This window comes from Cervus elaphus, chromosome 1, assembly GCF_910594005.1.
Source record: "Cervus elaphus chromosome 1, mCerEla1.1, whole genome shotgun sequence".
NCBI classification, from domain to species: Eukaryota; Metazoa; Chordata; class Mammalia; order Artiodactyla; family Cervidae; genus Cervus; species Cervus elaphus.
This window is the reverse complement of record NC_057815.1, coordinates 58122766-58150625: the sequence shown is the minus strand read 5'-3', so window position 1 is coordinate 58150625 and position 27860 is coordinate 58122766. Positions and strand designations below refer to the sequence as shown.

At 44.1% G+C, this 27860-nt stretch overlaps 1 protein-coding gene and 1 non-coding gene across 17 annotated transcripts in view; one reads left to right on the top strand and one right to left on the bottom strand.

Annotated features, from left to right (window-relative positions):
- The window catches only part of PPFIBP2 (PPFIA binding protein 2), a 161860-nt gene that overhangs the window by 81753 nt on the left and 52247 nt on the right, over positions 1-27860 (top strand). For 14 of the 16 annotated variants that reach the window (XM_043904032.1, XM_043904057.1, XM_043904023.1 and 11 more), the window contains 3 exons: positions 8964-9056; positions 13150-13263; positions 25399-25530. In XM_043904032.1, the coding sequence (XP_043759967.1) occupies positions 8964-9056; positions 13150-13263; positions 25399-25530 (339 nt within the window). Of the gene's footprint in view, positions 1-8963; positions 9057-12445; positions 13001-13149; positions 13264-20375; positions 21172-25398; positions 25531-27860 lie in introns of those variants that run through there. The other 2 variants (XM_043904130.1, XM_043904139.1) reach the window with 2 other exon arrangements.
- LOC122703713 lies at positions 14624-14752 on the bottom strand. The gene has a single exon (XR_006343573.1). It is a non-coding gene; the product is annotated as a small nucleolar RNA SNORA3/SNORA45 family (small nucleolar RNA).

Sequence of the window (27860 nt, the reverse complement as noted above, 5' to 3'; positions counted from 1 at the left end):
GCACAAAAAGAATGAGTTAATTAAAGTCATCAGTGCAAGGGATGAGCTGTGTCTAACTACGTTTTGGTCTTTTAGCTTAAACAAAGCCATTTAAATGAGTTCCATGTTTCCACGATCATTCAAAAACTGTTTATATTACACAGAGGAAGCATTAGAGCATCTTGCTCAAAAGAGCACTGCACATTTATTCCCACACGTCTTTGTGTTTAATGACCTAACTGACCCTCTCTGTCCCTCTGTGAGGTATGACTTCCTCTATTTAAGCTTGAGATGAGGTGACCTACCTGAGCTTGGGCATGGTTAGTGCAGCCCCGCCTCCTGATTATTCCCAGCTGCCATTCTGCACAGGAGGTCCTGCCTTTTGGAGGAGGAGGCTGTCGGAATTCTGTACATGAATAGGGAAGCCCCGTCCCAACAATCTCCCCAGGGACTCCCCTGCCTTGAAGTCCAGATGAGCAAAGGGTGGGAGCAGGGAAGCTGTAGCTCAGACCTGGCATTTGTACAGCTATGTAGGGCAGGTTATTCTTTCAACATAACTTCTTAAACATGTTGTTAGGTATTGTGTGTTTTTTTTTTTTTTTTTTTTTTGGCTGTGCTGGGTCTTTGTGGTGGTGCGTGGGCTTTTCTAGTTGTGACACATGGGTTCTGCAGTATTCAGGCTTAATAGTCGCTCCACAGCACGTGGGATCTTAGTTTCCCGACCAGGGATCGAACCCATGTCCCCTGCATTGGAAGGCTGATTCTTAGCCACTGGGCCACCAAGAAAGTCCCTGTTTTTGTGTTCTTACTGCCCTTCATTTATTCATTTCCCATCCACCCTATGTCTTTTAGCCCTACTTTAGATTCCTGTTCATTTTTGTTGTGTTTAACCTATTTTTCTTTGTTTTATCTCTCCTCCACACACATCTAGTTGATGCCCATGGGCCTAATGCATCTTGTATTATTCCCTTCTTAACCTTCTTGCTCTACTGGAGAGGTAGGAATGGAGGCAAACAGGTAGTGGACGTAAAGTCACCTGTCTCACACATGAAGGAGAGTGGGTGCCTCTTTCCTCCCCATGCATCCCACACAGACACGCCCTGTGCCACAGAGCAGATCCCTGTTAGCCCTTGATGATAATCCTGGTTTTAGCTATAGTTGGCTCCGAACTGACAATTCTTCCTTAACAATTGCCAGTTCAAGCAATTCAGGAAACAGTAGGCAGGATCCCTTTGTAACTCAGTACTGTATCCAAGTAGCAGGAATGCTTTCTAGTGAGTGTGTTTCCACAGGAGTAAATTTCACTTACTGGACTGGTCACCATCTGAGACAAATGCTTTAGCCAGGACTTTGGTTGCCTGTAACTGAAACTTGGTTTGAGCCACTACAGGCCAACAGGGGACCAACAGGAAGCGCAGGGTTATATCATTGTCTTTGGACAGCAAGAACCAGGGTGAGAATGCCACCAATCTCTTTCTTGGCTTTCATTTGTGTTTCCATGAATGCTGGCTTCCTAGCTGACTCCTGTCACAAACCAACTTCCTCCACTGGCAACCTCAGAAGGCATGGCCACTGACAACCTCAGAACCTTCTAGCACAACTGCTACCATTTTCTGTTCCTCAGTTTAAAAATTCAGAGGAAGGATTCAACCATCCAAGCTTCGCATCAGAGGCTGGGAGGGGTGAGAAAATCTCCAAGAAGATGGTAACCCTCACTTGTGCCAAATAGTTACAGCAAAGGTAATGATCCCAGCCTGTTGCTTTCTCTCAGCAAGAAAGCAAGAGGGAAACTGAGGGTTTTGTTTTTGTTTTGTACAACTAATGATGCAGGTTTGGGGGGGCATCTTAAATATCCTCTGATAACTCACCCCTAATAAAAATGAAATACCCCCAAGATATGGAAAACCCGTTATTTCTCAAGTCTGCTAACATCCAGCTCTTGGTGTGTGAGGAACTTAACTAAGGGTAAACCCCTTATTCACTGACCCATGGAAGAGGTAGGAGGCAGGACTCAGATTAAGCTTTGTGTAGCCCCAAATGCCCTTTCTATAGAGACTCTGTTCATGCTGGAATCTTGGTGGTCAGTCCTATGTGTCCTGGGCCCATACAGTCCTCTCTCCACCCTCCCACTTCTCTCCTAATGACTGAGGCTGATTAGCTAGCATGCTCAACTCCATGACCCCCAACCATAGATCACCCTGCATGCCTGCTCCCTCATTGTGAAGTCTGTCTCTTCATTCAGAGATGGCTTAGAACATAACCCCACTATAGGCTGTAGACTGCTGGAGCTGTACATTAGGCCTGCCCAGTCCCAGCATCAATAGTATGTTGGGTCTTCTAGAAAGAGAGCCACAGCCTGTGGAGTCAAGACGCTGTATTGTCACTGTTCCCGAGGACTCATCAATGTCACTCTCAAGGCCTGGGAAATACTTTTATTTTTTAAATTGAAGTATAGTTGATTTTATAATGTGTTTCTGTTATACAGCAAAGTGATTCAGTTATATAGATACAGATATTCTTTTTCAGGTTCTTTTATAGGTTATTACAAGATTTTGAACATAGTTCCCTGTGCTATACAGTAGGATCTTGCTGTTTATCGGTTTTATGTACACTCGTGTGTGTATGTTAATCCCCAGTTCCTAATTTATCCCCTCCCTGCCCCCTTCCCCTTTGGTGACCATAAGTTTGCTTCTATGTTTGTGAGTCGGTTTGTTGTTGTTCAGTCACTGTCATGTCCAACTCTTTTCAACCCCATGAACTGCAGCCATGCCAGGCTTCCCTGTCCTTCATTGCCTCCCAGAGCTTGCTCAAACTCATGTACTTTGAGTCGGTGATGCCATCCAACCATCTCATCCTCTGTCACCCCCTTCTCCTCCTGCCCTCAATCTTTCCCAGCATCAGGGTCTTTTCCAGTGAGTTGGCTCTTCACATCAGGTGGCCAGAGTGAGTCTGTTTATGCTTTATAAATAAGTTCGTTTGTATATTTTAGATCCATAAGTAAGTGATATTACATGCTATTTGTCTTTGACTTGCTTAACTTAACATGATAATCTCTATGTCCATCCATGTTGCTGCAAATGGCATTATTTCAATCTTTTTATGGCTGAGTAAGACTCCATTATAAGAATATGTCACATCTTCCTATCTGTTCATCTGTTGATGGACATTTAGGTCATCTCTATGTCCTGGCTAGGTGTACATATATCTTTTTGAATTAAAGTTTTCTCCAGATAAATGCCCAGCAGTGGGATTTCTGGATCATGTGGTAACTCCATTTTTAATATTTTAAGGAACCTCCATACTGTTTTTCATAGTGGCTGCAGCAGTTTACACTCCTATCAGCAGTATAGGCAGATTTCTTTTTCTCCACACCCTCTCCAGCATTTATTATTTGTAGACTTTTTGGTGATGCTCATTCTGACCAGTGTAAGGTGGTACCTCATTGTTTTTTCTTTTTAAATTTTATTTATTTAATTAAGTCTATGCTGGGTCTTTGTTGCTGTGCCCAGGTTTTCTGTAGTTATGGTGAGCAAGGGCTATCTCTAGTTACTCTCTAGTGTATGGACTTCTCATTGCAGCAATTTAACTTGTGGAGGGCATGGGGACTCAGTAGTTGTGGCACACGAGTTTAGTTGCCCCATGGTATGTGGGATCTTCCCAGACCAGGAATGGAATCCATGTCCCCTGCATTGGCAGGAAGATTCTTAACCACTGAAGCAGTAGGGAAGTCCTCATCATAATTTTGATTTGCATTTCTCTGTTAGTGATGTCGATCATCTGGGGAAGACCTGGATGTGGTATTTCTGAGTTGTGTTTTATATTTCCCTTGAAGAGATATGGGTTTTACAGGATGGATTCCTTTATCCAAGACTTTGCCCAGCTTCTTGATAGCAAAGCTTTGATAGAAGCAAAGGTGGCTTGGCTTCAATAGTCTTGGCTAAAGTTTCTGTGTTATTGACAATATACACACAAGAACACCCGGTGCTGATTCATTTCTGTGATATAAGAGAGGGTATATACTTCACTGTCATCCCTCAGTAAGAGATGCAAGAGCACGTGGCAGTGGCAATCTGTAGTTGCCTCTTCACTTCCATAGTGTACACAGATCCCTTGCCTTCACGATATCTCTTGGTCCCACAAAATATTATATCAGGTAACTAACATGAATTGTAGTTTTAAGAATAGCTCTGATCATAGAAAGTTTGGATGAGAAGATTCAGTTTTCCCCTCTGTCACATTTGTAGAAATAACCATCAAAAGAGAAGAGGAGAAAATTTGATCAAATATATGTGTATTACACCTTAGTACATCAGAATTTCATTGTATAGATCCAGCCTAGGGACTAACAATGAGTTGAAAAATGACCTCTTTTTAAAAATATATATATATTCATCAGTGGGATGAGCATCCTTAATAGAGTAGAACTGTACAGAACTCTCTTTAGATCACTTGCTGTCCCAGGTGGGGAGGAATACAAACTTAGCATTTTCTATTAGATTCCTTCAGAATGGAGTGTGACTTTCTCCTTCTCAGTGAAATGTTGACATGGTTCTCTCTTTCTGACTTCATGCATGGAGAGCTGGGCAAACACTCCACCACTGATTTACCTAATAGAGAATGTGGACCAGACTTTTCAGAGACTCCCAAACCTTGGAATCACTCAGGGATCAGTTGATGATCTCAGTATTGATCCAAACCTTCTACCGCAATGCCACTGTTAGAATTAAGGAAGCAGGTGTACCCTCTGACAAAGCAAGCTCTTCTTAAAGTGGGGCAAAGCAGAGTTGTGTTCCAACTCTGTCTTTTTGTTTTTCAATAATTTTCATAACCATCTGGCTTTTTAATGCCCTGATGATACTGACATTTTATAATCCAAGAATGATGCCAACAAGTGACTGAACTTATTGCTCAATTATTGGAAGACAATGCATTTTATTCACTAAAGCTCAAATCCACACCTTTGGCTAATGAATGTTGGCATTCAACAAGGTGATTCTAAAATAATCTTCTTGGCCCTGTTTTCTGATGCTTTCCAGGTTCTTCAAGTAGAAGTGGTATTTTATCCTGGTCTATGCCCGGTTAAGGCTTGTGTGCAGTTTTCCTGAGAGCTGTCAACCTTGTGTAGAAGAGAAAACACAGGACTCTGAACTTCACCAAAAGCAAAGGATGATAATACAGCAGACTTTTGTCTGGGACATTGTCTCACTGCTGTTTAATACATTTAAAAAACTTGCTGGAGAAGAGCAGTGACTTTTGCACACTCTTTGAGAGGAATATGCTCTGTTCCTCTAGAATGGTGACTTGGGTTGAGGGAGGGACCTTTCTGCCACGAGCAGCAGTTGCACGTGCAGACTGCCGGCAGAGGACATGCCCCTCAAGTCTGCTGTGTGTGCGCTCAGTCGCTTCAGTCGAGTCCAACTCTAAGACCCTATGGGCTCCTCTGACCATGGGATTCTCCAGGCAAGAATAGTGGAGTGGGTTGCCATTTCCTCCTTCAGGAGATCTTCCTGACCCAGGGATTGAACTGGTGGTTCTTAGGTCTCCTGCATTGGCAGGTGGGTTCTTTACCACTGTGCCACCTGGGAAGCCACTCAAGTCTGTAGGGGAGGAAAAAAGTTCCTAGAACTACTCTTCTAGTTTCTCAAACACTGCTTCTAGCCTTTGAAATATATTTTAATTACTCGAGTAAATATATTTTTGTAAAAAGCTCAAATATTGTGGTTAAAGTAAAAACCAATCTTGACCAAACCTCCCAGTCCCAGCTATTCATAGCCCAGAAATTGTCCCAGAAGAGAGCACTGTTAAGGGTTGTTCTGTAACCTTCCAGACACTTGATTTGTTTTCATACATTTATCAATACTTATGGAACTGGACAGTAATTTTTCTTTATTATTTATTTTATTTGGCTGCTCCTGGTCGTAGTTGCAGCAGGTGGGTTCTAATTCCCTGCCCAGAGATCGAACCTGGGCCCCCTGCATTGGAAGCACAGAGTTTCAGCCACTGGACCACCAGGGAAGTCCCTGGATAGTATTTTTTCAGTATCACACTGTATGATTCTTTTAATCTTGCTGCTTTCACTATGCAGTATGTCTTTTATTTGTAGGATGGTTCGTAAATACTTGCCTCATATGTTAAGATGCTACAAGTTGTACATGATATTGGTGAACCATAGTTTTTTTTTTAAAATCCTTTCCTCTATTAATGAATATTTAGGTTCATAGAGCATTTTTAAATATTATACTTTAAGTGAACTTTCTTATCCCAATGTATGAAACAAAATTTATACCGATCTGCTCCTCTATTAAGCTATAACAGAGAGCTTACTAATTTAATATATAGTAACTTAGACAATATATGAAAACAACACATGTATATACAAAAGTTTGAATTATAAACAAAAGTATTTGTTAATATTATGAAGCATAATTGGAGAAGGAAATGGCAACCCACTCCAGTATTCTTGCCTGGAGAATCCCATGGACAAAGGAGTCTGGCGGGCAACCATGGGGTTGCAGAGTCCGATACGACTGAGCGACTCACACACACACACACACACACACACACACAACTTAGACAAATAATCCATTTGTGCCTTGTCCATACACTTTGTGCTGCAGTTTCTTTCAGTGTAAAATTAGAATAAAAATAGCACCCTTTTAGCAGAGTTGTGGGAAGGATTAAATGAATTAGTATATGTAAAGTGGTCTCAACGGTGCCTGGCACATGGTGATCTCTGCCTTACTGCCTGCTTTGTGTCTAGAGCACAGTGCTTGGACCACGTTGTATTAGTCTCCATGGAATTGCTTCGATCTCTGGCCCATGAATTGACTAACCTTTGACCTGTTTGAGAGCATTGTACAAGAGCAGTGAGTTCTGCTGGCTCTGTTTACTGTGAGGCTATCACCATGAATGTTGTTTATCCCACTACACAGAGTCTCTCTATGAAAAGAAGGGAAGTTTCTCCCTTCCTTAGGAAGAGTTGTGCTTCTCCTAGAGTCACCTGGAATTTATCATATGAATCTGTGCATCTTTTAACTCAGTTGTGCTTCCCTTTTTCCATTGACTGCTAGAATGGATTCATATCTTTTTTTTAAAATCTACTTCTATGATTCTATGACATGCAGTTTGTGTATTAACTGAACTTACGATGTCAACTTCTTTTTTTTTTTTTGTCAACTAGCTGCTTCTCTGGGTGATTGTGTGGGTAGATCTTTTACTGCATGAACCCACCACTCCATCTGACAGAGGCCCGGGTGGTAAGGTAGTTTATTGGAGTCTTGTGGAAGGAGCCTTCCCTTCACCTCCTGTGGGGCAAGTGGCAGCTGCCAGTGCTGGGTGGCCCTGTGCACGTGCTGACTTTGGCACTGGGTTTGGGCATGCACAGCTTCACTTGGATGCCTGGGTCCTTTCCTTTTTCTCTCTCCTCTCAAAATCACCATCATGTGAGTTCTTGGACAGAGAAGCAATTGACCTGCTGTTAAAAAACTATTTTCCTCTCTCGTTAGGTTCTGAGAAAAGGTTGGTTATAATTATATCTTTGGATACTAGTCAGTGTTTGCCTTTGTGATGACTGGAATATTGATTAATGGAATAATAATAAACTGCTCTCAACACAGAGAAGCCTTTGGTGATTGTCAAGGCCCTTTGTTTATGATATGAAAGAGCGTCCATAACAATGAACAAGACGAAGACTGGAGAGGGGCTGGAGGAAGAGGCAGGGGAATGGCAGGGGTGTCCTGTCTGTCTGGCCTGTGTCTGGCACAGCCGCCCTGGGAAATGGCCCCTGGGCTCACCCTCCCACTGCACCTTCAACAAACAGCTGGTACTTCTCTCAAAAGTGACACCCCAAGGCTTGAATAAAGAATTCTTGGTCCCTGTTTCTTTTTTAGAGCCAGGCCTGGCTCCGCCACCTGCCCTCACCTAGGCAGTGCACTGGGGAAGGGGCAGGACAAGGGAAGGAAGGTGATGTCTTTTCTTAATGAAAAAGGATTGGACAGCCCATTCTGATGATTGGAATGTGGTTCTGATTTGGGCCTTAAACTCACTGTGGAGGGAAGGGTGTGTGGGAGATGCTGGTCCTGTTCAGTTCCATTAGCAGCTACCTCCCTCCTCCCTGCCTACTACCAGGGCAGACACACCCAGAAAGTGACTGCAGCTCCTGTCTCTAGCTCAAGATATTTTATAAGATTTGCCTCTCCTCTGCTGTGTCAAACCTTCCTCACCTCTGATTTCCATGGTTTCTGGCTTCCTTGTATTTCCTGTGTTTTCCTTCTGCTTGGCCCCGGAGATCCTCTGGCAGTCATTTGGGTTCTTCTCAAGCTGTTTCATCTTGGCTTACTCCTCTCAGCTCTAGCACTGCAGCAACTCCATGTCCACCTTGACTGTCACAGCCCTTATTGAGGGGTGAGATTGTCCACTCCCGGAAGGGAACATGTGAGTAGATGAAGAGCCTTGCAGTTGACATCCCTCATCCTTCATGCTCTCTGCAATGTTCAGGATGGGCCTCCACGCAGTAAAGTGTGCCTCGGCTTTGGAGAACCTTGGCAGGAGAGTCAGGAGACGATGTCTGTGCCGGGGTTGTTCCCACAGGGTTCCTTGGTGGATGGTATCAGCTCCCTGGTCTCCTCAAAGAGGTGGACCCTTATTGCTGTTGGTGCAGCTGGCAGGCTGTGCCTCCAACCAAACCAGACCCAACACGCCCAGTCACGTCAAGCACCGCCGGGTCTGGAGTTCCATGAGAGCCTTTCTAGCCAAAGGTGAGGTCATCCAGGGGGTGGTTTTGCCAACTTTCATGGCACACCTATCACTGGCATCTGGTCTGGTCCTCCTTGAAGTGGTTTCGACATCTTGTGGCTTCCTGTTGAGGTGGGTTGTTTGCATAGATAATCAGTGAAACTGTCCTCACCAGTTGCATACTTCATCTGGAACTTGGTAAGATGTTTTGCCAGTTTTTTAAGTGTGTGTTTTTTCCCTTTTCCCTTTAGTCCCAGGTAAATCACCACAGTGCTGCCGGTAATGAAACATACCAGGAACGCTTAGCACGTCTAGAAGGAGATAAGGAGTCCCTCATATTACAGGTGAGTCCTTTCTGGTGGGAATCACTTTGTTCTGTTACCTCCAACTCTGTAGCTGCTTTAAGTGGGAGGGAAGTACTAAGGGTTTTTTTCTGCGGGGTTTCTCCTGTTCCCAGAGTGTATGTTTCTCAAAAGACTTTTTCTGAAACAAAGCAGAAAGTAACTGGGGACATAGTTGGCTTTGGGAGGCTGTGAATGGATTCATTTATTTATCACAGACTATGAGAGTACTTCCCTCTATGCACTGGAAGCTCTGTGACCAGGCTGATTAAATGGGGCCCTGTCCTCCAGGAATCTTGCAAAGGAGATAAGATGTGTCCTCATGTCACTAGGAAAACAAAGCTTCTTTAAAAGCCCCAGGATGGATGCTCACAGGATCAGCCTCAGTTCTTCTGGAGTTGGATCCAAACTGATCACTTTGAGGCCAAATCCCTTGGAGCTGTTAACATGGGTTAATAAGCCTTTGGTGATGCTCTTACTTTGAAGAAAAGTGAAAGTGAAATTTGCTCAGTCAGGCCCAACTCTTTGCGACCCTATGGACTATAGTCCATGGAATTCTCCAGGCCAGAATACTGGAGTGGGTAGCCTTTCCCTTCTCCAGGGGATCTTCCCAACCCAAGGATAGAACCCAGGTTTCCCGCATTGCAAGTGGATTCTTTACTTTGAAGAAAGGAACTCCAAAACTTTTCAGAAGCAAAGAGTCAAAGATAGTTTTGGGTCTGAAAACTTGCTTCGCATTCTGAAAAGCTGCGTGCTGTTTACGCATCAGTCACTGTGACTGATGATTTGGAGAATATTAAGACTAATATCTTAATCCCAGCTCCTAAAAAAGAACTTCAAGGGTGGTGGTTAAGACTGATAGTGGAACAGAAGGGAGGAGGCAGGTGTAGGATTCTGGGCCCCTCCCTAGACTACGGGCCTTAGCTTACAGCACTAAAGTTAGCACTAGTGTTTAGAGGCTACAGTATGTTTGACTTTTCCCCTTCTATTTTACCTTATTTCTTTATTCATTTCACTTTATTTTATGAATAGAAGTATTGATAGAATATATGATTATTTTAGAAACTTTGGGACGTCAAAAAGAATTTAACACGTTGCCCCTTTCTTCCAATCTTTTTACTTCTCCTGTCCTGCCCCTATTTTAAAAAATTAAGCTCAGGCCAAATATACAACTACACAATTTTGCATCCTAGGATTGTTTTTCTTTACTTCATTGATTTATTTATTAAAAAATGTTTGCATGCCCACAGCTCAGTAGACACTGGTTTTAGGTGCTGGGGAGGTAGCTGTGAAGAGTATAGACAAAGTCCTTGTTCTCAAGCTTCCATGCATGTGTGTGTGTGTATGTACAATAAACATCATAAAATGTTTCTGGCGATGATAAATACTATGGAAGAAAATAAGGCAGGATAAGGACTGTGTAGTCAGGGAAGACCTCCCTGATAGGAGGAGACCTAAGGAACTGGGGAGGGAGCCCCATGGAGACTGGGAGAAGCACATTCCAGGCAGAGGAGGTGGTCCATCCAGCGCACACTCTGAGGTGGGAGTGATCTTGGTGTGTGGGAAGAACAGGAAGGGCCTGTGTGGCTGGAGCTGGTGACCATGAAGAAGCCTGGGAACTGCCTTCAGAGAGGTAGCAGGGGCCAGATTATATAGAGCAGTAGAGTGCAGATGTTTTGAGGGGTGTGTAATTTTAACCTCCATCCCAATGACATGACTAATGAATGTGTCCAATTTAGAATTTTGCTACAAACAGTATGAAATTGCAAGCTATTGAAGCAGGAACCTTCCTGGCTGAATTAAGACATTCCTATTTAGAGGACCTAGAGAAGGAAATGGTAGTCCAATTCAGTATTCTTGCCTGGGAAATCCCATGACCAGAAGGAGCCTGGCAGGCTACAGTTCATGGGGTTACAAAAGAGTCAGACATGACTTAGCAACTAAACAACCACAGCAATTTAGGGGACTACAGTTTAATACAGAAGTACTCTCTTTGATAGTTTTAAAATCCCAAATTCTTGAATAATCCTTATTAAAATAATCCTAGCATAGTCGGGAAGCTGCTTACAAGAAAAGTCAGAAGTGGATCGTTGCTGTTGTTCAGTCCCTAAGTCGTGTCCAACTCTTTGTGACCCCACGGACTGTAGGGCGTCAGGTTCCTTCTGGCCATTGTAGTGGTTTCTATTCCTCCAGGAGCTTGTAGACAGGCTGTCAGAGTTGCTCTTACGTGCTCACAACTGTCTCTAGAGGCTCCATGGCATATGGACATGACCCCCAGCATGGGAGAGCCTTGCTTAATTCACAACGCAGCTCAGCCAGACCCAACTCATTGGAGCCCTTGCTCCAGAATATTCTCCTGGGTTTACCTGCAGAAGAACAAGGGGAATCAGACAGGGCAAAATTTGTTGCTTCCAGAATTAAAAGCAAATAAAACCAAAATCTTTTATTAATATATCTTCATTAGAATGTAACTTCTGAATGCAAAGATTGTCATCTTTTTTTTCTTCTTCTTCTTCTACTTTTGTATCCCCTCAGTTTCTAAAATTATTCCTAGCATGTAGTAGGGGCTCAAAAAATATTTTTCTTGAATAAAGGTCACATTTAGAATCTTTACATATTTCGTCCCAATTTTCTACACCTCTCCTCCATTCATAACTTTGACTGAGTATTCATGTTCAGAGTATTCGTAGCCCTGTGTATCCTGAGTTGTATGAGTAGCTGGGCTATAAGCTATAGGAGGCCAGAGACCATGCATTATTCTTCTGGGTACCCCAGTGCATGACACCACAGTTGGGTACAGACTCTCTAGGTATCAGTCTTCACAGTAAGATTAATCACAGCATATCCTTCCCAAACAGAAACTCTGGGACCCAAGGAGCAAAGGCCACCCCTGGAATGCTACTCTTTTGGAAGTAGAGTAAGTAGTTGGAAGGGCCCAGACTGCTGATCATGTTAGGCAGCAAGGATAAGGTGCCCGTTTGGGGATTATAATCGAAATATTAGCACACCATGCATCAGCTCCAGGAATATGTTTCAATGATTCATTAATCACTTAGGAACATAAAAATGAAAGGCTTAAAGCAGTCGTATTCATTAAGATTAGTTCCTCTGTAAAAGGGAGATAATTCATAAAGTTTGTTTAAACACTCATAAAGGAATTCACACTAAGGCTCGTGCTCCAGCTATCTTTCCTTTACAGACTGAGAAATAATTTACCATCATGTATATGTAAATAGCGATGAGTCAACCATTGGTTAAAAACAAGAAGGCTGTAGAAGATCTCAGTTTACCAGTACTTGATTTCTTTATTTTGGCAGAGGTTTCTCATGCGCTTTCTTCCTCTTTCTGCTCTGAGTCACCTTTTAATAACAAACAAGGAAAAAGGGTCCTGAGGCTGTTTGCTGATAGAGAAGGCTATGAAAATCCTCTCAGTCTGTATTTCGGGAACAGTTTAAATGACTTATTGTAAATGGATTTTTATGAACTAACAATTCCAATAGACAGTCTCACTGTTCTTCAGAAAGACAGTTGTTTTCCTGCCACTGTCTACGCAGTGTGGCTTGTATATATTTATGACTTAGAGTCATGTTTTGGCCTGTGAAGCACAAACCCTCTCTGCAGCCAAGTGTTGTCAGTGCTAATACATGCCCTTTACGTCCCACATTCCTTAATTGCTTCAGAACCCTCGCCTGATAGGTGAGCGGTCCTCACACCCTGATGAGAGGGGGAAGGTCATTGGCTCGTCTGCACAGAAGTTTGGATTGTGCTTCCACGTGAGGTGGCAGAAGCCCTGGCAAGCCAGCCGAGGGAGCCCTGTGGAGGCATAGAGAGCCAGAGTCCAGCCGGGAGGCCACTCTTGTGGCCGCTGGGTGTTTTCCCCCTGAGTCTGTCAAGAGTCGGAAATGTGACTGACCTTGTCAGGGTGGTGGCTGAGACTTCCTGGCCAGGTAAGAAAATAACCTGGGTTTCCTTCATCTAGGACATTTCCACCACCTGCCACCCGCCAAAAAGAATAGCCCTTCTTCTCGCATCCAGGGTCAGTGGTGTGTGGGGAGCCAGTCCTGATCCTCAACCTGTGCTTTATCTCTTGGGACAGGTGAGTGTCCTCACAGACCAAGTGGAAGCCCAGGGAGAGAAGATTCGGGACCTGGAAGTGTGTCTGGAAGGGCACCAGGTGAAACTCAATGCTGCCGAAGAGATGCTTCAACAGGTACGGGCGGGTGAGGCCCAGGGCCTTGGGTCCTGCAGCCGTGTGGGTGAGCCCCTTTCTGGGTCCAGGTTAAGGAGCTCCCTGCTTCCTTGCCGGTCCTGCCTGCAGGGACGGTTGGACGCCCAGCTTGCGGTGTTTACACAGCAGGTGAAACCAGAGGGGGAGGGCGGGGAAGGGCAGGCCTGAGAGGAATAACCTGTCGGGCTGGTTCCACAGATTCCCAAGGCGCTTTCTCCAGGCCTGGTTCAGTGAGGAGCTCTCACTATTCCCCCTCATCTTATCATGCCAACCACATGGGACACACGTTGGCTAACTCCTCATGACCAAGTAGCCCATGGTTCTGGCTATCGCCTTTGTCCTATAAGTGGCATCTGGGGTTTTCGAAAGTCAGTTAGGCTTATTTTGTGCCTCTTTCCCACCCTCACTCTTCCCCTACTTGCTCTGTGTGCCTTTCTTTGATAAAATTGATCACATTATAACATAAATAATATTTTAATATAGTTTAATATATATCAAAATGAAAAAAAATTAGCTGCTCTTTTACCTTTTATCTCTTAAATGTCTTCTTGTTTCTCGTGGGTCCTTTTTGCTGTGTGTACATATGATATACAAAAACATATTTGCACCAGAGATATGATTTAGTCCTCAGATTTTCTATGCTTTACATCATAGAGGGAGTGTTTTTTTTTCCAGTTTAAATGTTACTGTTGTTGTCTTTACTATCACTTAAAGATTTTTTTTTTTGTAAAAATATTATAGTGAATTGACTTCCTGAACAATCTGACCCCATTGTAAATAATGAGCAGCAGTTTTTAGGAAGAGGTGTTGAATTTTTGTCAGGTGTTTTCAGAATCTGTTGAGACGCTAATTAGAAATTGTATTTTATGAACTAATGTGATATATCTAGTTAATAGGTTTCCTTAACGTGCATCATTTTTGCATTGCAGTTATTTTGAAAAATAAACCATTACTGAAGTTTATGTGTGTATACTTTGTAGCTCTTGGTATAGTACCTGGCACATAAAATGTGCTCACTAGTTATTTAAAGAATGAAAGTCCTTCTTTTATTTTTTTTATTTATTTATTTTTTTTGAAAAGCACTTAACATTTAATGAATTTCGCAGTATGTGGCTTCAAGCCACCAGGACACAAGCCCCACCTACACCCTTAATTTCTCCTCAGCTCTTCTGCTGAAGAATTTTGCCTTCACGATGACAGGCTGCTTTGGGAGCTTTCCTTTCCCCAGAACTTTGTAGTAACCCTAGAAGAACAGAGAAAAGGGTTTATAATGCACCACGGCAGTCACCAAGAGTATAAAGAAAGATTCCTGTCAATCTACTCCATCTAGCAGCCAGGGAAGGCATGTTTCTGATCTGGGCACTCACGGAGGCACTGATTGCCCTCGCCAGTGAATCAAGACCAGCAGGTTCTATCCGAGGACTCTAGCACACCAGGACAAAAGCTGTCGAGATGTGACTCTAGTCTCGGGCGAAAGTCCTTCTTTTAAAATGAGTGTGTTCAATTAGAAGACTGCTTATAATCCTTTCCCCCAAGTTATAACTTTTTTTTTTTTAAACTGGTCAGCATAAAATTCAAATTATTTCTCTACAGAATAGTAATGAACACAGGCTTTGAATATAACCTCTGGTCTCAGGATAAGTGTCTTACTTCCCAGGTATTTCTTAGCTTTGAGTGCATTTTAGGAACTTTAAAAAAAAATCAGTATTTTTATGCAAATGTCTTTGTAGAAACTAGTTCCAACAGCTCTGAAACTGTTTGTAGTTCATCCTTTCACTGCTGATTAATAAGTTACCATGTTCTTGGCTTCATTTGATTTTCTGTTTAAATTCAGTGCCATTTCTCTTGCTCATCATATTCCCTGGAAATCTGAATGACAATAGGAGTTCTTTTCATTTTTAAAAGTTGAATCTTCCTTTTGAAGACTCAGGAGAAAAAAAATAGCCTGGTGGAAAAATCTCAAATAGCAGAAAAGCATTTTCACAGAAGTGCATAGGACAACCCACTAGATTATATTTTCAAGAAGGCAGAAGGTACAGTTCTGGGATGGGGACCAGGGAGGAAGATGACGGAATGCTGTTTTAAAAAAAAAAAAAAGAACCTAGACAGATGTAGACCAGGAAAACTTGCATGTGGAAGGGAACGTGTCAGAAAAATGGCAGAAGGTTAATGTTTCAGGAAAGTCATGCCTGGTGAGTAACCAACCACATAATCGGAGGTCAGAAAATGGTCCATTGTGGTACCTGAGCTCTCTGACCACCGCCCTTCTGCTCTTCCAGGGCCCCCCGACACCCCTCTAGTGACAATGTTTCTGCTTCCTTATTGAGTCTGTGTACTAAGGAGTTCGATTTTGGCTCCCAGCCCCACCTTGGGGAGGTTGCCTTGTCCTCCTAAGCATTATCCCATAGACTGGATTTTAGACTTTTTAAAACAATTATTGTTTTTTTTTTTTTAAGTTTTTGGCTGTGCTGGGTCTTCATTGGTGCACAGGGCTTTCTCTGGGTGCAGCGAACAGAGGCTCCTCACTAGCTGTGGTGCCCAGGCTTCTCACTGTGGTGGCTTCTCTTGTTGTGCACCACAGCCTCTAGGATGCAGACTCAGTAGTTGTGGCCCACGGGCTTAGTTGCCCTGTGGCATGTGAAATCTTCCCAGACCAAGGATCAAACCCTTGTCCCCTGCATTGGCAGGCAGATTTTTATCCATTGGACAACCAGAGAAGTTCAACTTTTAGACTTTTTAAAAGTCGTAGGCTCAACTACCCTTTTCATCGTGTTTTTATTCTAAATCTCCTTTCTTGTGTGCTGTAGGTGAGGTAGCAGTCATGTGGTTTGCATGTACCATAAGTGGGTATCTTGGCTTGGTAGGTTTTAGAGGGTAGTAGCTCTTATTTGCTCCCTCTGGGGTTGAAAGATCTTCCTGAACTTAACCAAGTTATTTTTATGCCCATAACTTTGACCATGTTCTCTCAGCCCTTCAAGGGTAAAATGAAAGCAGTGTGCTATTGCACTCCTCTCCTGGAGGATCCTGAGTTAAGTTCTTACGGGGCCTCTGAGGCATCACGCCCACTCATGTGTTTGCTGGGCTTGGTGGTGCCTGAACTGGAGATGGTTGGGTTGCCAGCTCTAAGTCCCACGTTGAATGTTCTGCACGTGCTAACGCTTCTCTGAAATCTGCTTGATGCTGTTTGAAAAGACGCTTAATTCTTGCACCACAGTGCTGAGGTAATGCCATCTATAGCTTCAAGTGTGTACATAAGTGTCCTCTTAACTGGGGACAGGCAGAGACTTGCCTGATCTGACTGTGATATCCTGGGCCCCGGGCTCATGGTAGAAGCAGGCATGACTCATGTCCTTGAGGCAGATAATGGATGCAAACAATTACCTTTTTCTGCCAGCCCTCAAGACTATTCTTGCCTGAGCCAACTTGGCCTCCTGTTAAAGGCCCAGGAGCTCTGAAGGAGCATGGGGCCTGCTGACTGCACATGGACACTGCTTCCCTTGGGAACGAGTTCCTAGCAGCCCTGCCCTTTGAACACATCCTGTTTGAAGAGGCAGCTGACCGCCCATGGATGCCCAGTGTTGCTAGATATTCCAGTTTTCACAAGAAGCTGGGACTATACATATAAGGATTTAAAGATTGGTCTTTCTGTTTTAACATCTTACTGACCAGAGACATATTAATATGTCTTTTGTTACCTGAATGTTATTACCTGAATGTATAAAGCCTGGAGTGTTTCAATATTCACTAACATAACAAATCAGCTGCAACAGGTATTAGTGCCTGTAAAAATCCCCAATAATGTGTTAAAAAAAAAAAAATTGGCAACTAATTTAAATGGGAAAAAGAAAAAAAGTTTGAACCACACAATATTTACCTTCAGGCTAAACCTGGCCCATGGACCTCTGATCTTCAACCTTGATTCCAGACTTGGCCCCTTGGGCCAGCTGGAAGACCACTGTTGAGACAGGGTAGACTTAAGGAAACCCATACTCAACCACGTAACCCAAACCCTGTGCATCCATGGGCTCCAAACCCCACTGTGCTGTCTCTCCCCACAGCTGTTCCCCTGACCAATGTCAGCCTCCCTCCAGGAGCCCAAGAGGGAGGAGGTTAGTTCCACACCCGACTTGTGAGCCCAGGACCCCTCAGCCTGGCTTGGCCTGCCCCCTCTCCTAAGTGCTGATCTCTTTGTTTTGTTCAGTCACTAAGTTGTGTCCAGTTCCTTACAACCCCATGAACTGCAGCACTCCTGGCTTCCCTGTCCTTCATTATCTCCCAGAGTTTGCTCAGACTCATGTCCATTGAGTCACTGATGCCATCCAACCATCTCATCCTCTGTTATCCCCTCCTTCTCCTGCCCTCAATCCCTCCCAGCATCAGGGTCTTTTCCAATGAGTCAGCTCTTCCCATCAGGTGGACAAAGTATTGGAGCTTCAGCTTCAGCATCAGTCCTTCCAGTGAATATTCAGGGTTGATTTCCTTTAAGATGGACTAGTTTGATCTCCTTGCTGTCCAGGGGCTCTCTCCAGTACCACAAATTGAAAATATCAATTCTTTAGCGCTAAACCTCCTTTATGGTCCAACTCTCACATCTGTTCATGACTACTGATCTCTTAGCTCTCATCTGTTTTCTTCTACACACTTACCCATCTGGTCTCCAGAAAGGGAGAGCATGAAGACCTATGGGGATAGACAAGTGAACCAGGACCAAACAGAATCAGCACAGAGACAGGGCCACGTGAGATACACATAGATTATGGATACGTTTGAGGGCTTATCTGTAGTCTGTTGCAGAACATAGGGTGGGAACAGAGCATCCATGAGTACCCCTTGGGACTGCCTGTGATAACACCTACTCTGGTAAGGTCTCTGACTCACTGAGCATGTCTAGATTCCCCAGGGAACCTTCCCCATTAGGAAGAGACATTTCCCAGGAAATGTACAAGTGGGTTTTCAAAGGGCCACAGCCTGAAACTATTTTCACTGGTCTGAGTATGGAGCCCACAGGGCTGAGATTTGCCCCTTGGTTCCTTAAGCAGGTCATGACGTCCCTGGTGGCTTTTTCTAGAGCGGCCTCCCTGGGTTCTCTGGGAGGTTCCTCTGCCTCTGATTGCTGACCCGCCTCCAGAGGGTGATGATTTCAGTGGAGAAGAGCTTGAATACAGAGCTGGTAGCCAAAGGGAGTACTTTGCAGAGACCGGCCGTCAGCAGATGTAATCAGTGTCAAGAACAGAAGCCACGTTTAGTGCCAAGAAGAAGAAAGGATAAGGAATCCGAGGTGGGAGGAGGAAAGGCTACAGAGCTCCTTGGAAGACACAGTCCAGCTTTGGGGAAACTGGGAAGGACCTCTGGCTCTATTTCAGTCCTCCTACCTGGCCTGGCGCTCCAGGCATCAGGTAACTTCATTTGTGTTGGCTGCCTCTTAGACGAGATCGGGCGCGTTCAGAGTGGTATGGCCGTAGACTTGGCTGCCTTTTAGGTGAGGTATGTGCTATGCTTAGTCACTCAGTCATGTCCGACTCTTTGTGACCCCATGCGACCCCATGTAGCCCACCAGGCTCCCATGTCTATGGGGATTCTCTAGGCAAGAATACTGGAGTGGATTACCATGCAACTAATTTAAATGAAATTTAACCCAGGAATCGAACCCAGGTATCCTGCATTGCAGGCAGATTCTCTACCCTCTGAGCCACCAGGGAAGGTGAGGGGTAGAGAATGACAAATGGAGGGGATTTGGAGTCTGCAGACATGACTTTCTTCAGATTTAACACTTGAGATTGATCTGGATAAGTCAGTGAACCTATGTTCTTATTTATAGAGAAAGAGGATGACAGTGTGGACTCTGCTCTGCCCACCTCTTAGAGCTGTAGTACAGTTCTTCCAGTTTTGTAAAAACTGGACCATCGCATAATGTCCCGGAAAGTGCGGGACCCAGGCTCAGCTCCAGCCCCTGAGTCGAGTGAGGGACCAGTGTGCCCAGATGTGTGAACACAGCAAAGCGTCGTCAGCACCCAGTTCATAAATTCCTAAAGAGCACCTTGAGGAAAGTATTTCTGCCTCAGAAAGGACATTAAACAGAGCTATGCACATCCTCCTGTGGGAACACAAATCTGTCCAGGGAGACAGGGCACTTGTGTCATGAGTGAAGAAAACAGGGATTTGCCAGTTATTCCCTAAAACTCCCTGTGGGAGATTCATGAGGCAGATAACTGTTTTCCTCAGGTTTATCTCATTTGCTGTTGAATCTCCAGACCACAGCGTGAAATAGGTGCTTTACCCCTTTTTACAGATAAAGTAAAGGGACTGAGGTTCAGAGAGATGATTTAGTTAGTAGGGACTGAGTCAAATCCAGCTTGACTATGAGCCCCTCTCCCTGAAAGAGACTTCCCAGCAGGGCCTTGGCCTCTTACCTCAAAGGGCAAAGGGAGACATTTTTCCTTTCAAGTCTTTCCTTGGCCTGTAAAGACCATTCTGGTTTCAGGTTGCCAGTCTGGCTACAGCCCTCCATCATTGGCCAGTAACTCACTGGGTCAGGTTCCACACTTAAAGATGGAGGTAATTGCTTCAAGATGTGGCCCTTTAAGGAGAGCCTAGTTGAAAGGCAAGCTCTTTTTATCAGCCCCACTCAGACTCTGAGCTTTGGAAAAAGGAAATGACGGTTTGCTCTGAGAGGGAAGCTTTTTTTTTCATCTCCAAGAAAGGAGATGTATTTGCCCTTCTGGAAGAGATTACTGGTCGTGGTGAAGTGAGGGGGGTGGGTGATAATTTTGTTCATTGGTTTTCTTCCTAAAGTTTCATTATCCAGTTTCATGGCCCTTCGTAGTAAGAAACACAAACCACCCTCGTCTCATACCACCCTCTGTTTATCCCCTGCCTTCTCTCATTTATACAGGCAGCCTTGAAACAATCAGGAGAGCAGACGTTATGAAACCGCTGCCTCTCATCTCCAGCCCCCTGCCTGCTCATACTGCCCCACCCCCGCCCATTATAGTAGCTGTGTGATTGGGATAGATCCCAGCAGGATCCTCCCGTGGGTCCGAGGAGGTGCCAAACCTTCTAGACAAATAGGCTGGATCCAGAAATCACTCCAGTCTTGGGGATGGGTGCTCAGGATCCAAGAATGTTATTCTTAAAGGGTAACCAGGATAAAAGAAGCTAGCAAGTGACAGGAAAAAGAAAAAAAGAAAGGTCAGAGAAATGGAAAGGGAGGATGGGGCTACACTGATGGGAGGATTCAGGGTGAGTCAGTGAGTTGAGAGCTGAGAAGTGAAAGTGCGGGCATTGGTCCCCGGAGCCAGGACGGTTTCTGTATTCTGCCCGCTGAAGGCAGAAGCTGAGTTGCAGGCATGCAGACGTTTTATTGAGAAGTAACAGGAAGATGAGGAAGAGGCAGCAAGAGTAGATTATTCTGTTCACGGCTTGGCTGTAAGGGGAAGAAGGGAGTGGAGAGAGAGAGAGAGCCAGTGTTCGCACTCGCACCACACACAGAGTATGCCTGCCCAGTCCAAGCACTAGGGAGCTGATGGTGGTCACTGGAGGGGAAGGAGGTCAGGAGGGAAGGTTCTTTCAAATGTCAGAAATTTGATCATGTTTATAGCCTGAGGGATGGAAGCTGATGGTGAGGAAGAGATTAAATGCCTGTCAGATTGGATGATTAATGGCCCTACCCTAGAGGAGTGCAGACTTGGTGGGAACTTCCTCTAAGGCAGTGCAGAGGTGAGGGAGGGCCCAGGTCCCTGTGAGCAGGCTTCACTCTGCTCTACCGGCTAGAGGGAGAAACAGGACTAGGACTCAGAACAAAGCCCAGCGCTACTGATTAACCAGGAAGTAACCTGAGTCTTCGTTCAAGCTGAGTGAGGATGGCATGGAGGACTGTTCAGCCACAGGAAGGTGGGTCAGGTGGGGCAGTTCAGAAGAAAACTCTGGAATCAATGTGTCTTTTAACATATGCTTTTAATGTGCAACCTGGAAACTTACTGGGCTTGGGAGCAGTTCTTTTCTTTTTTTAAAAAAAATTAATTTATTTTTTAATTGAAAGATAATTGCTTTACAGAATTTTGTTGTTATTTTCTGTCAAACTCTGGAACAATTCTTAAGATGGTAGAACCTCACAGACGTTCTGACAGTTGCGTTCAGTCGTGTCAGCTTAGCCTCAGAAAGGAGGTGTGGGCTTGCTTTCTCTGGGACCTGATTCAAGAGAGAGAAATGAGGGATGATTCCAGGAAACTTTGAAACAAAAGGATGTAAGTTCAATGACTGATCAGATGATCTTTAAAAATCTTTTCAGTAAATATGAGGAGAGGTTATTTGAGGAGAAGAGGGGGAATAGGGTGGGGTTTAGAGCTCAAAGAGAATGGAAAAGATTTGGAACAATCTCTGAAAGAAACCAGCCAGAGATGAATACAAGTTTTGCCAGGCAGTGTTGGAAGATCAGCTGTAATTAGATAGAGTAAATTTGCGTGGAAACAAATTGGCATCATTAAGTGACTTTTACCAGCAGTTCTCAGGCCATGGGGAGTGGAAACATAGGCAAAAGTCTTTGAGGTTTGGCACAGACTGGGCACACTGGTGAAGCAAACACACTTCAGACCTAGGGGCAGGAATGAGTTGGGGGGAGAATTTTCTGGTGCAGAAATGGTACAATGGAAATGATAAGCCTTAAGGTATACGGTGGCTATGGAGGCAAACACTGCATGAAGGAAGTTGATAAACTAGGAAAATAGGGAGTTATTAAGTAACTAGTAGCCACAGAAGTCGAAATTAAAGATGTTTTGAATAAGTAAAAGCACTAGTTGAAAGGTCAGAGGATTGTGGCTAGAGGGGAGAATTTCAGAGCAAACATACATTCTGGATCAAGATGAGGGTCAGGTAGTAGTTTAGATGGTAAAGAATCTGCCTGCAATGCAGGAGACCCAGGTTCAGTCCCTGGGTTGGGAAGATCCTTAGGAGAAAGGAATGAAGACCCACTCCAGTATTCTTGCCTGGAGAATCCCATGGACAGAGGAGCCTGGTGGGATACAGTCCATGAGGTTGCAAAGAGTTGTACATGGCTGAGTGACTAAGCACACACACAACTAGGATAGAGGTCGTAGTACATAACAATGGCTGGAGGCCGTGCCGGGCCTGGAGATGAGGAGGTGGAGCTGGGCTGGGATAAGGCTGGCGAAGGCTGATTTTGAGTTCAGCGACTAGGATGGTACTTCTCAATTTTAATGACCAAGACTGGGGTGATGATAATGAAAGGGAGAAGCACATGTTAATAGATGCAAGCTATGAGAGAGTATGTAGAAGTTTTACTAACAGTAGACCATGTGAAATTAAGCAACCCTAGGTTTCTACTTAAGACTTTGGTCTGTCTAATTGAAACGTCCACTCGGAAGGTTAGTATGACCAATCAGAACCCTGGCATGACCAATTGGAATGCTATTGGAGCTTGAATGCAACCAATTTGAACATTGTCTTTGTCAACTTTAACATTGGTATGACCAGTTACAACCTGGCAGTTAAAACAGCCAGAGGGATTCTGGCAATAAAGGAAGCAGAGTAGATTCTTATCTTCAAGAGAGATGCTTTCTGAAGCTTTTTTGAATCCTGCCTGTCTTGGTAGGATTGGGTCAAGATATTGTATATTGGGTCAATATCTAGGTCAAGATATTGTCTTATATCTTGACCGCTAGTCAATAGACAACTGCATAAATACCATCTTAAAAGACTCAAGCACTCCACAGGAGCTGTGTTTTTAACTCTCCTATCCCTAGGCCTTGGCATCTGATAGTTGAACAAATGACTGAAGTGTCATGGAAGAAAATTTTCTCAGTTCTCAGCACTCCAAAGCAATTGTTATTATCCTATGGACCTAGAGTTCTAGAATCATCCCTTTTTCCTTTTGCACTCCTGGCTGGGAAATTTGCACACATTGTACTCAATCTCTAGCTGTGACGAGAACTTTCAGTTCAGTCGCTCAGTCGTGTCCGACTCTCTGAGACCCCATGGACTGCAGCACACTAGGCCTCCCTGTCCATCACCAACTCCTGGAGTTTACTCAAACTCATGTCCGTCAAGTTGGTGATGCCATCCAACCATCTCATCCTCTGTCATCCCCTTCTCTTCCTGCCCTCAATCTTTCCCAGCATCAGGGTCTTTTCAAATGAGTCAGCTCTTCGCATCAGGTGGCCAAAATATTGGAGTTTCAACTTCAACATCAGTCCTTCCAATGAACACCCAGGACTGATCTCCTTTAGGATGGACTGGTTAGATCTCCTTGCAGTCCAAGGGACTCTCAAGAATCTTCTCCAACACCACAGTTCAAAAGCATCAATATAGATAATATTGATCATCAAAAAAGAATAGAACTTTAGGGTCTGAGTTTTATGCCAAAAATCACTCTGGCTTCATCTTTTTTCCTTACCTGCTTTAATTTTTACAGTTTATTTTTTAACTTGAATTGTCTATTTGCAAACTGCCTCAAGTAGATGAAAGGACCAGTAAATCTTGGGCCTGTTTCTTCATCTTGAAATAGGGATGATAATGTTGACTGCTGAGTCCCTGGGTGGGGGTTTATTGAGACAATGTATGTAAAGCACCCAGCAGTGTTGAGCACAGAGGAGGTACTCAGTGAATGTGTGTCCACCCACCCTGCTGTCAACACTGGGCTCCCTTATCTGGCTAACTCCTTATGACCAAGCAGCGCCACCTTTGCCCTGTAAGCCAGCTTCATATCTGACTGTCTCAGGAGGAGCTGGGCTCCTCAGCCCAGTGCAAAGCTCATTTTGCTGAATTCTTTGGGTTCTAGATACTTACTCCCTCAGGTTAGCAAATGGGTGGTTTGTAGCCTGGCTTTCAGTGATACTGACGGCCTTTGGCCTAGGAAATCGTCTTGTCCAAGTTAAAATCTGTGTCTCATGTGGTTTGGTTTTATGAGGTGAAAACCGTTCAGAACACATGAAATTGTGACTGTAGGGTCAGATTGTTGACATCACCATTCTTGTACTAGGGCTGGGTTGCTTAAGATGACACAGAAAGTTCAGACCATGGCAGGATGTCCTTTCCATCTGCTCACTTTGGTGGTTACCTTCCTAGGGCCTCTGAGGGCCATATCATAGTCTCCTTGCTAGGACTTGTGTGTCCAGTGTCTGTCAGGTGGCAGGATTTGGGATCTCATGGAACATTGCGTTTTTGCCCATGGAGGAATGTTACCCCTGGACTGTGGGAAGTCCGCCTGGCTTCCCCCCCTCCTCCACCCAATTATTTTTATTAGTTGGAGGCTAATTACTTTACAATATTGTAGTGGTTTTTGCTATTCAATGACATGAATCAGCCATGGGTGTACATGTGTTCCCCATCCTAAACCCCCCCTCCCACCTCCCTCCCCATCCCATCCCTCTGGGTCTTTTGAGATCCTTCATAGTTCCTAGTAATGCTGAGCAGGTGTTTCACCTATCACCTTTGTTTTTCATCTTATTTATGCTTAATAAGTGCATGCATTAATGGCAGGTTGTTGTCTGCTACTATTTTAGGCTTGGCAGGACTACTAGGAAAGATACATATCACAGAAGATTCTACTGTAACCATTCAGGAAATAATCACCAGATATCTTCTTCATGTCCTAGCTCCCTTCTAGGTTCATTGCAGTGAGGTCTTACAGTGAGATGTGTGAAAGACTGGGCTGAATATTGAACTAAGCCCAGGAGATGATATGGAGACTTTGGTTTTGAAATATATATTATTAGCATTAGCTTGTTTTTTGTTTGTTTGTTTATTTTGGTGCAGAGACTCTGCTGCCTTTGCTTTACAAATAGACATGGAGAAATTTTGTTCTCTGAGCCGACCCATCTATTTTTCTCTAACCTGGAAATAATGAACAATGGTTTCTATGGACAAATGTGTTTTTTTGAGAAATGTAGCTCACATTGACTCAGAGCACAGAGGATAGCATCAGGGACTGTGCAATCCCTGAGTGACCCAGCATCAACCCAGGCCTGTCCCAGATAGAAGTGTGGCTCACAAGTAACGGTTTCAGTGTACAATGTAGAGACTGCCTTATGTGCTATGAATGGAGTTACAGTTGTTCCTATTGCCATGGAGGTTTACAATTCTGAAATCTGTTTTTGCCTGCAGGAGCTACTAAGTCGTACATCTCTTGAGACCCAGAAGCTCAATCTGATGACCGAAGTGTCTGAGCTGAAGCTCAAGCTGGTGGGCATGGAGAAGGAACAGAAAGAGCAGGAGGAAAAGCAGAAAAAAGCAGAGGTGAGTGTGATAAACCACATTCTGGGGAGGACCCATACTATCCTAAGCTCAGATCAGAGGAAGCTATCCTAACGTGGCCTTAGGCCATCTGGTCAACCCCAAGCCTGACAGCCACTGAGTGCCAGAAACATCTTTGCATCAGAGACTCAGTGATCTGTTAATACCTAGTTATCGGGTTTTGCTGTGGCTGCAGATTTCAGTAGTGCCCAAACCACCCTGTTTTGGCCCTAGGCTTTATCCTCCCTCAGGCTGCTGGCAAGGATGGAAAGGATCAGACAAGACTCAGAGGGACACGAGAGGTCTTCTGTGAGAGATGATCATGTGCTGGGATGGCCACTGTCATTGTTCATGGAGTCTGGAGACATTCTTTAATATGCATTTTAGTGACCTGGTTGCAACCCCTAGATTTTGTGTTTCTTTTCTCCTGATGGTTCCTGTGGGTGAGCCTATACACAGGCTTTCTCTTAGAGAATGTTTTCCTGTGACTTGTTTTGGTTTTGTTTTCTCAGGCTTCATACGCCATTGACTGGAGCATGCCAGATACTTTTTTTTTTTTTTTTGGATAAATGTTTTGAACAAGGTTTAGGCTTAGAGCTCAGAACAGTCTGCTTTAACTTAATGTAGCCACCTTCTGTGTGTCTCTACTATTTGTATACTGTGCATTCTGAGATGTGACTAGAAGAGTAGCCTTTAGGTTTGGAAATGCCTTGGCTCAATTAACTGACCTAACTGATTAATAACTCTTTGAATTTCAGCAAGTTAACTACTTAATCTTTCTGAACTTCCATTTCTTTACCTGTAAAATGGGTAACTGTGTTATGAAATCAGAAAAAAAAAAAATAACAAAAGTTAAGTCTCTATTGTATGATCTGACATCCTTGCTTCCATTCAGGCATATCTAAAATCTAAAGGTGGATGTTGTTCCTTTCAATTAAGTATCAACATCATCGTCCTCTGAAACCTGGCACTTTTGTGTTTAGTGGGTAAACACTGGTAATGGAGACACTGCTAATATGTGGGGCATGTTCCTTGTGTTGCTTTTGAGAACATGCTCATTAGTAAGAAGTATAATTGCCAAAAGAAAATTTATCTCCATTAAGCTGAGAACACTATATTCTGGTGATTAAGAGTGCACGCTCTTGAATCAGATCTCTTGGCTGTAATCCAAGCTCAGCTACTCAGTAGCTCTGTGAGCTTCAGTTCAGTTGAGTTGCTCTATTGTGTCTGACTCTTTGCGACCCCATGAACTGCAGCACGCCAGGCCCCCCTGTCCATCACCAACTCCCGGAGTCCACCCAAACTCATGTCCATTGAGTCGATGATGCCATCCAGCCATCTCATCCTCTGTCGTCCCCTTCTCCTCCTGCCCCCAATCCCTCCCAGCATCAGGGTCTTTTCCAATGAGTCAACTCTTCGCATGAGGTGGCCAAAGTATTGGAGTTTCAACTTCAACATCAGTCCTTCCAATGAACACCCAGGACTGATCTCCTTTAGGATGGACTGGTTGGATCTCCTTGCAGTCCAAGGGACTCTCAAGAGTCTTCTCCAACACCACAGTTCAAAAGCATCTGTGATCTTAGAAAAGTAATTGAACCCCCCCCAACCTCTGTTTCTTCTTCTATAAAATGGAGATTAGTAATACTTACTATTTGCTCAGTTGTTCTGAGGAAGGAAGGAGATCATGTATATGTATAGTCCTTAGCATAGAGCTGGATAGCAAGCTTTCATTAGTTACTCACTGATTGTGTTATTGAGCATGCTAGAAATGGAAATGTAGACCTAGCTATATTATTGACCTACTGCAAAGTTCACACAGACTGAAAGCTTATCTGTGTGAAGTGTCAATTGAATAGACTATACTTCTTAAATGTTCAGAGAGAAGCAACTGGATTTTCTCCAGATTTAGAGTTTTTACCAATATTTCAAGACATGTAGTCACATGTGGATATACATTCAGGCTTGGGGGCGGAAGACTTAAAATCATAGAGACAACTCAAAACCATGGAAAGAAGGAAGGGAAAGAGAGGGAGGACTATTATGTCACACAACTGGAACAGTCTACGATTTTAGAAGCTGATCACACTAGATCCAGTTGGCTTCACCATGTCGTTAGAAATCAGGTTTAGTGTCTCATTTAGTTCTGTTTCAATCCTTGTTCTTGGTTTCCCAGATGGCTCAGTGGTAAAGAATCCACCTGCCAATGCATGAGGCGTAAGAGATGTGGGTTAGATCCCTGGGTTAGGAAGATCCCCTGGAGAAGGAAATGGCAACCTGCTCCAGTATTCTTGCCTAGAAAATTCTGTGGACAGAGGAGCCTGGCAGGCTACCGT